General features: G+C 42.2%; 1 protein-coding gene across 1 annotated transcript; it reads left to right on the plus strand.

The window, feature by feature from the left end:
- Window positions 1-4,945: 4,945 nt before the first annotated feature.
- On the plus strand, window positions 4,946-7,969 carry LOC109970858 (retinol dehydrogenase 13). The gene is given in 6 exon segments (XM_074527675.1): window positions 4,946-5,071; window positions 5,991-6,182; window positions 6,264-6,462; window positions 6,538-6,623; window positions 6,856-7,060; window positions 7,864-7,969. Coding segments are annotated over 5 exon segments (774 nt in total). The 5' UTR covers window positions 4,946-5,071; window positions 5,991-6,004.
- The last annotated feature ends 2,068 nt before the right edge of the window (window positions 7,970-10,037 follow it).

Here is a 10,037-nt window from a genome sequence, read left to right on the forward strand (position 1 = left end):
TTATTGAGTCAACCACAAACATCATACTGTTACTATGAGAGATAATAGTTATTAGGAACCATTAGTAGTACTACTAGGCTAATTATTAGGCCCAACTGGTCGAGGCGGAGCACCACCCGACAAGAGCTGGAGTCTGTCGGAGGTTTATAACGTTAAAGGGAATTTTTCCTCCCCACTGTTGCCAATTGCGGCTCAAAGGGGGTTTGTTGGGGACACTGTGAGGTCTATACCTGATTATGTAAAGATGACCGTTGTTGTGAATTAGCGCTATACAAATAAAACTGAGCTGAATTTAGTTATAGTTATTTTAAGTGTTCACTATGTATTAGGAGACTTTTTTGTCTTATTTCTTCAGTTTTTCCCCCTCAGTTATCACATTTTTAGAAAGTCGGCTCATATCACCGCCGTTACCGAGAGTACGGTTCCAGTCCGGGGTGTCATGCCGAGCTACAGCCGCAGAGGGCGCTCCGCCTACCCCAAGTCCTCTTCGGGCTTTTTGTTTCTTGACACCCGGGTGGTGGGTGTCAAGAAACGGCTGGAGGAAACTTCCAGTCTGGAAGTATAAAAAGCATTAAGTGGGTACAGTTAAACCAGTAATATCTGAACCCGGGCCACCGCGGTGCAAAAAGACAAACACCCAGCTCAGCCCGCCGTCGCGGTGAGTTTGGTTTATGTCTGTCTGCACCGCCCCTCCATCAGCAGCTAGCTGCAACACACCGAGCGCTTCCTAACCGTTCCTGTACGGCCAACAGACTTGTTCTGGGTGATTAGCCGGGCCGGACCATGCCGGACTTACCTACGGCTCAGCTCTGTTGGGTCGCCGGAGCACGGACGGGTTCGCACGGTTCTTCTCCAGGCGTGCTCCGGTCGGACAGAGGCGGGGGACGGGACTTCCTTGTGCTGTACGCGTCGGAGCTGCGGATAGGCCAAACCTACGTCACTTCCTCTTTAGGGAGGGCGCTGTCTCTGATTGGCCAGTGTGAATTTTTCTGGAGAAACTGGAATCCAGTCTGCTGCGGAGCTGCGGGTTTTCAGGCTGGGGGCGTGAAAAAGCAACGCAGCAGCTGGTGTGACGGTTAATCAGACTGATAGCGACAACAGCCGCAACCGGATTAAGAAAACATACCAACAAGTTAACACGGAGGTTGAAAGCACCCTAAACAACTACTGGTCTGAGGGCGGGACGCCATCTTGTTTTTGTTGTTTGGAGCGGGGCGGGGTCTCAATCACTGACGTCACTGACGAAGACTGAAATTAAAAAACGAAACGCACCCCTCCCCAAAACACTCAGACATTTAAAAAATGCAGGGCTGTAATAAATCATATTTTACCACTGTCCGTCCTGATTAAATTTCTATTTATTTCAATCAAAAGTTTAGTGAGCTGCTGCTTCTCTTTGTTCACTTCCTCCTCCCCTGCGAACAATGTGCTCTGAGAAAGAAAGAAAGAAACTTATAACTTATTAGTTTCATTACTGATTAATGCATTGATTATTTCTTTATTCAATTAATCACTTTTATATACAAAAAAGTGGTCCTCAGCCCACAATGATGTCAAATGTCTGACTAACAGCTTAAATCTAATGATATTAGATTACTACCATAAACAAACTTGAGAATATTATTAAAAAGGACTAAACATAATCAGTTATCACTTTTCTTAATGAACTAATCATTGCAGCTCTGATAATAACAGCATGGCAGTAAGATACATTTACTCTAGTACTATAGCTGAGGGAGTAAAATATTGTACTTTTTACACTATTACATTTATCAGACAGATACAGATATCTTTCACATGAAGATCTCACCCAAAATTAAACTGATAAGGCATTTTGTTAAATGGACTTAGCACTTTCCTACACACTCAAAGTATGTTCCTAATCAAACACTCCTGGTTGCATGCAGCCTTTCTCACATACCAGGAGCAACCCACTGTTCAGTGTCTTGCCCAGTGACACTTGAACACATGGACTGGAGAAGCTGGGGGTTGAACTACCAACCATCCACTTTGGGAACGACCTTCTCAGCCTCCTGAGTCACAGCTGCCCCATTTAGCTTTCTGACTTTTGTTAGAGTTAACATGAGATAACTGTATGAATGCATTTTTTTAGTTGTACCTCATACCATCATGTCGGGTTTGTGTGTGTAAGATTTGAATTACTTACATCATGAGGACCAAAACCTGTTAGCACACTCACACTGTGGGGACTTGGCCATCCTTGTAGGGACCAGAAGCTAGTCCCCACAATGAAATCACTGAATTTTAGGGTGGCAACATGGTTTAGGATTAGGATGAGGTTAGGGTCAGAGTTAGGATTAGGCAAGTAGTGGTTATGGTTAAGGTTAGGACAGGTCTACCGGAAATGAATGTAAGTCAATGTAAAGTCCCAACAAGGAATGAAAACCATCTCAACTGACGGCTCTAACCATCGGGGGCAACGAGGGGGTTCAGTGTCTTGCCCAAGGACACTTCAACACGTGGACTGCCGGCACTGAGATTCAAACCTGCAGCCTTCTGGTTGGGAAATGACTGCTCGACCCACCGCACCACTGTCCCTTTTTTTTTGTGGTTATGGTTAAGGTTAGGCTAAGGCTACAGGAAATGAATGTACCGTAAGTCAATGTAAAGTCTCCACAAGGAATGAAAACACAGCATGTGTGTGTGTGTGTGTGTGTGTGACTGAACCTGTGATGGTGTTGGAAGATGAAGTCACTGAGGTCATTTCATAACACTGGGAACTAACTACATACATTGGTGTTGTTTGCAAAGTCGATCACTCTGGATAGACTGAAATGAAAATCATCAAACAAAGGACATAATGTAGATATGATAATGATAGTAAGTGTAAAAATTCAAAATTCACACAAAATTCTTTTCAATCCTATATCAGACTGATCAGTGTCCTTAACTGTTTTTTAGTTTTCTGGAAAGTGAACATGTGGGAGATCTATGGTTTGCAGCAGACATGGATCCTTCCTGCATCTCACTGATCCCAGAGCAGCTCTGTGTTGGATAATCTGCTCTAATCTGAGTTAAATCGCCACCTCCTCAGCTCAGTCGGGTCTCTCCTCAGTCTGCTCCAACCTCAGGGATGAGAGCTCCGGGAAGGTTCCACGTGCTGCCATGGCCTAGTGGCAGGTCGGGCCCTGAGCTGAAGATGGGGGAGGAGGCCTGGGAAGGGCGGCTGCTGAGGTGTGGAGCTCTGCTGGGACTCGCTCTGACCTGTAAGACTGTTTCTGATTCATGATCACTTAACACCAAACCAGCAGAGAATAGATGTATTTTCATACTTTAAAACATTCAGACTGAAGGGAAACAAGTCTTTATGTTGTTTGTACACAGGAGCTGAAGCTAGTTTGCAGTCAAACAAATAACTTTATTTATAATGCACTTTTCTGTCTGAATTACAAAGTGCTGAACAGCAAATTAACAGTTTAAAAAGAATTCGAAGTATAAAACGCTTATGTTGTGTTTTGTACTTTGGATTAAAAATACAGACTGTGTACGTGTGTGTACTACCCTACCCAGGTGAAAATAACCTGCTGTGTCCCAGCGATGCCCCTGTACATCACAGTTTCATTATTTCTCCAGAAACCAACCAGCACTCTGGAGCTGGAGTGATCAAGCTCAAACAGACTGACACAAAATTTACAGTTTTGATAAATGAGTTGTTTGAATAATTTTAAGCAAAAAAGTGAGAAATTCGTTGTAGGTGCTTCTCACATGTGAATATTTGCTTTGTCGACAGCAAGGTCAACATCTTAGTGTTTGTGACCAAACAACAACCTGAAAACAACAGGACTCGAACACACTGAGGTCATTTCATATCATCTTATATTTGTAGACATGACTGTTACAGTCGTAGCGTCACATTACCAATACGGCTCACACTCATTTAGCTTGCCATTGTAGCCTTAACAAGTTTAAAAGACTGAGAACTGAAGTCAGTTTGCAGAATTCATGTATGATTCTGAGCCTTTTGGTGTTCGCAGGCACAAACGGCACAGAACTACAATGAATGGAGTTAAAATGAGGGGAAAACAGAAAATAAACAGGTCAAACTCAGAGTGTTTGGGCTGCAAACATGAAATGCTGTGAGTGTTTAATCTGCTGCAGCTGATTATCAGAGGATTGACTGTTATTAACTTAACATTTCTGTTTTCTGCTGCTTCAGCAGCTCCTCTAACAGGCACTGCAGTGTCTCGGCCTATACTGTGCATTTGTCTTTAAAAGATAATTATACCAACAAACAACACAGCAAGAAGGGCTGGTACAGCACTGTGAGCACTAACCTCACCACACAACCCTATAAGCTGAATCCTCTCTTTCCCAGTTTTTCTCTGGTCCAGTGTTTAAAGGAGGAGGAGGGGACTGTGTCCATCTGTGCAGAAAATTAATCTTCTGGCCAACAGGACAAACAGTTGCATCATACAGTATATGAGTTAATTGTTGTATATTCAGACATTTGCTGCATGTACAGTATACAATTTAAAATTTCTTTCCCATTATAAACAGAGGAGAAACTTCTGTCACATACTGTATGTAGTAAAACACAAATCCCCTGATAAAATGTTTTAACCTGGGGTGAGAAGGTACAGCTCATGTTCAAAAAAACATAAGTTATCTTGCTCAGTTACTACATGTGTAAATAATGAAAAATAAGCTGATTTCACCATGACGAGTAAAACTCTCTTAATAGTGTGTGTACAAAAGTGTGATATGCATTGATATCAAATTTGTTTGGAGTTGGCTGCATTAATCTTTTGTGTGATATTTCATTGTACTAATGTTTTTTTTCTCTTTTTGTCTTTGTGTAGTGTTTTGTGAGGTACTTTGTAATATTGTTTTTTAACTTGGTACCTTGCTTTACACTCTTCATATACCACAGTCACCCGCTGTTGTTTCCATGTTAACAACTGCTGTGTATTTACAGGTGTGGTGGTGTTGAGAAGGTGGATTGCAGGGGGAGTGTGTTGTTGTTCGGTTCGTCTGGATGGGAAGACGGTTCTGATCACTGGAGCAAACACTGGCATCGGCAAAGAGACAAGCAGAGCGCTTGCATGCAGAGGTCAGACTCAGAGAGTGCGTTCCTCACGTCGTGGGGACATAAAAGTGTTCACTGTTTTCACATTGTTGAGACTTGACTTCCTGTTGGGAGATAAATCATTCAATTTTAGGACTGATATTTGTGTTAATGTGTGGGTTTTATTTGCCCTGGTCTCAGACTCACAGGCTCTCACAGTTGGTATAAGACCCAAATGGTCTTATACTTGTATAACGCTTTTCTATGCATTGGAGCACACTTGAAGTGCTTTCACACTATCTGGCTATTCACCCACTTGCACTCCCAAATTCACACACTGGTGACATCACCAGGAGCAACTGGGGGTTTAGTGTCTTGTTCAAGGACACTTTGACTAGACAAGTCGGGAATCGAACATCTAATTTTCCACAGTTAGGAGACGACCCACTCTACTTCCTCAGCCACAGCTGCCCCTGAGATGGAAGAGGGATCAAAAATGGTGGCAGGTCATATGAGTGATGTAGCTTCAAATAGTTCCAAACAGTCCATTCACATCTATTGTTTTCTCTGGTGATCAGCTGCATTTATCAGTCATTACCATACTTAATGACTGGTACAGCTTAGCAAATTGATTCAGTGTTCAGTTGTTCTAGAGCTCAGCTAATTTAACTAGTTAGCTTGGTACCTAATTAATAAAATGATCCAATATTTGAGAAAAACAGCTAAAGAATTGTATAAAGTGTTTTGAAACATGTTGCTTACTTCAAATTTCACAAGTACAGTATAACTACTGTTACTGATACTTTGGAAGATAGTAGCTCAGTCAGTGTAACTCTATAGTGTTGCTGCTCATGTTTAGAACTGTTCATCATTCCTATGATCTGCCATTACTGTAAAAAAAAAAAAAAAAAGGTCCACATAGAATCTTAATCCTCTCTGACAGGACGTTTGTTCCGTTGACCAGGGGCCCGGGTGGTGATGGCATGCAGGGACCTGACTCGGGCGGAACGGGCAGCAGAGGAGATCCGGCAGTCGACAGGAAATGGTAACATAGTGATCCGACACCTGGACCTCGCCTCCCTTTATTCTGTCAGACAGTTCGCTAAAGACTTCCTGGACAGTGAAGACAGACTGGACATCCTCATCAACAATGCAGGTACAGTATGTAACCGTATATCTGTCTGTCTGTCCCCGTCTCTTTCATTCCACCTGTCTGACTTGTCGTCTCTGCCTGCAGGAGTGATGATGTGTCCAAGATGGCTGACAGAAGATGGTTTTGAGACTCAGCTGGCTGTCAATCATCTGGGTCACTTTCTTCTGACCAATCTGCTGCTGCCAATGCTGAAGAGCTCTGCCCCCAGCCGTGTGATCACTGTTTCATCTATCGCCCACCAGGGGGGTACGGACTCTAACCCCTGACTCACCATGGTTATGATGTTTATTGTTTTTTTTGTTTTTTTTAAAAATTTGTATATAAATATATTTTTTGGTCATATCTACTTCTTCGGCAGGAGGCCATACAGCGCCCTGGAGAGCTACCGACAGAGTAAACTGGCCAACGTTCTGTTCTCCCGAGAACTAGCTCAACAGCTCAGAGGTTCACACAAACACTACAAATCACAAATGTTCAGAGGTTCACACAAAAAACAGAAACACTCAGAGGTTTCCACAAGCACTCTCTTTGTGACCAGCTAGATGCCAGGATAAAGACTTTAATCCAGGCCTGTTAAAGTCCCAGAAAGATTTAGAACAAAGTCTCTGTAGAAGCTGGGATACAAACCTGTTGTTTCAGCTCCCTGATCCTCAACTTTCCTGTCAACTTCCCTCAGGTTCGGGAGTGTCATCGTTCTGTCTCCACCCAGGTGTGATCCGGACTGAGCTGGGTCGGCACATCCATGGCTGGTTCCCCCTGATGAGGATGCTGCTAATCATTCCCTCCCTGCTGTTCATGAAGACCCCCAGTCAGGGCTGCCAGACCAGTGTCTACTGTGCAGTGATGCCAGGTCTGGAGGCCCGATCTGGCCAGTACTTCAGGTGGGAGTGGGGTGAAAGTACTCTTGAGCCTCCTTTCCACCAGGGAACAGAAACGTTTTTTGGTTTAGTTCCTCTATCTGCATTTTGACCAAAGGATTCAGGGTCTAAATTTAGTTCCGGAACATAAAAAAGTACCCAGTCACAGTGTAGTAAGGAGCTAGGCTAACCCAGAGTTAACTCTTTATCACATAGCTGCATTTTACAGGGTTCAAACTAAATTACAGCAAATTTATGTTCATTCAGTCATTTTCTACCGCTCAGCAAACTTATGTTTTGATCTTTAAATTGCAGTAAATGTAGACATAGTCTTTTAAAGACTGTATCACACTGTGGGACATAGTGTAGACGGGTTTCCTTCTGACAAATATCGGAGGACCCACATGAATCCAGGGGGCAGAAAGTGTGCTAATGTATGATAATGTTTGCTTATATTTTGGAGATTTTCAGTATTTTTAAACAGCAGTTGGTTGAATGAAGCCAGTGATTAGTTACCTGCCTTTAATATCAGATCGTGTTATAGTGTTATACCTCAATTATCATCATGTAATATCCAGTTAACAGCCTACATAAAAAAAGACACAGCAAATAGGTTTCTTCTGTTAAAGGGAGCTTTTCCTCCCCACTGTTGCCAAGTGCTGCTCAAGAGGGGTTTGTAGGGTTTTCTCTGATATTGCAACATCTAGACCTGACTATATAAAGTGCCCTACATTGGATTTCAGAGTTTTGTGTGGGTCCAAATCCAGGGACTGAATGAACCTTCATGTCCTTCTAAGTCACAAAAGGGGTTTATTTGTGTTTGTCAGTGACTGTGGAGAGAAGGAAGCAGCTCCAGAGGGACAGGATGACGTGGTGGCCAGAAAGCTGTGGGAGGAGAGCGCCCGACTGGTCGGATTAAAGGACAAGTACTGACCTCTGAGCTACAGCAGCTCTTCATTAATCCTTCACTGAGTTTGTGTGTAAAATCCCTCCTAAGTTCTCAGTAACTGCTAGTAGGTTTTAAACTAGTCATTTACTAAACATCTATAGCGCTGTCCGATCAGGAGCAATGACTTATGTAAACAGGCAGTCACTGTAGCATCACATGGTAACTTCCCAGAATTTTCCAAAGGATTCGGGGGTTGCAAAAATATCTCAATTTATTTCTGTCTGGAGAAGTCTGTGTTTCAAAGTTAGTCATACTCACAGTCTGAAAAACAGACTGCACTAAGCTAGTTGACATATTTACTCAATAATGAATTGTTATTGGGTTTATGTTTCATTATGTGAGTTATGCTGTTATTTTAGTGATGTTACTACTACTAAACAGAAACAGCATTGATCAGGTTTTAGGTCAGACATGTTGACTGTTCTACATATTAGCTACACAACTGATTAATTTAGTTTAATTTATTGGCCAAGTATGTTACACTCGAGGAATTTTTTCTGGTACAGAACCGAGGCAGCCATCATACACTCACACACAAATGGCGGCGCTGTCCCTGCAGGTCGCTGCTCTGGCCATTGGGGGCAACTTGGGGTTCAGTGTCTTACCCAATGACACTTCGACATGTGGAGTTGGGAGAATGGGAAACAAGCCGCCAACCTTCTGCAAGCTAGCATTAGCTTGGTCTGTCAGTGGGTGTAAATATTTCTTTATGTAAGAACTAGTTAGTTTGGTGCAACCTGTTTTAATTTAGTCAAACCCCACTTAGTAAACACTGCCGTTAGCAGCTGGCTAAGTGTAAACTTGCAAACAGCTTCTGCAACTGGTTACTGACTGCTGACAAGGAAACAGGAAATGAAGGAACCTCAGATTGTTGCACCCCCAGAGCCAATCAGATGCCTCCCCAAGTTCACGATGGGAGCAGTCACAATAATATGATTATAATAAAAATAAATCATACAACTTTATTTGCCTGATGTAATAAATCAAGAGTTGTGTTTTATCATCACTTTACAAGTTTTTTTTGTTAAAACATTTAAAATTTAAGATGCTGTTGTATTTCTTTGTCCCTTAATTTGCACAAAAATAAAACTTTATTAAATAGCTGTGTAAGTAAATTTGGCATTATTTACAGTACTGTTATTAAAAGAGACGTGTCAGTTTTCAGCTAGAGAAGCAGAAAAACAACTAGAAAATGTTGTTTGTTGCAGAACAGGGTTTGTATGACCTGGACTGGCACTACAGTGCCTGACCAGTGCTTCGCTGTGACCTTTGACCTGTGTACAGGTACAAGGTATTTGTTAATCATTCCAATAAAGTTTGGGCTGAATGTCTTTTTACTTTCAACATACACTTTCTTTAAAATCAGTTTAAAACACGTCTCCTTAAAGTTTTATTGATGTTTCATTTTAGTTTTATTTATGTTCCCTTATTGTCCCTTGGTATTCTCTAATGTTTCAGTAAAGTTTGCTTGACTTCAGTGAACCACCATCCTTCTAGTTCCGTCTTGATCCCAATGAACTTGAAAAAAAAAATCAATGACATGCTTTATATTCAGTAGAATTTGAAAAGATAAAGAATACTAATAGAAGTTACTCTGAGTAAGTTGTTGTGTAGATTATTTTTTATGAAGCTTTTTGTGTTGGAGCCATTTACCACGAGACCGTTACAACCAAAGAAGAGCTTTAAAGATAACCTCCACTAGCTGGGTCATAATTCATGGTGTGATTGGTACATGAAACCCCCACCCACCCACACAGCCCCCTGTGGTGCTTTTAACTCAGTACAAATGTCTGCGTGAATCTGAACATAAGAACAGCTGGAACAACTGGCTCGAGACAGTGAGATTTAAACTGACCCAGGAGCCTGAACAGCACAAGCTTAGCCACCTCGGGGCCTGAACTTTAAACAACCAGCGGACCTTGTTCTGTGGTCAAATGTCTGTGTGGATCCAGCTTGACCCAAACCAAACCTTACTCTAACCTCAAACCAAGTCTTCACCCTACAATGTAATGCTTTACCTAATGAGGACATGTTTTTGTCTCCAGCAGACAG

This window comes from Monopterus albus, unplaced genomic scaffold, assembly GCF_001952655.1.
Source record: "Monopterus albus unplaced genomic scaffold, M_albus_1.0 scaffold209.1, whole genome shotgun sequence".
Taxonomy (NCBI): Eukaryota; Metazoa; Chordata; class Actinopteri; order Synbranchiformes; family Synbranchidae; genus Monopterus; species Monopterus albus.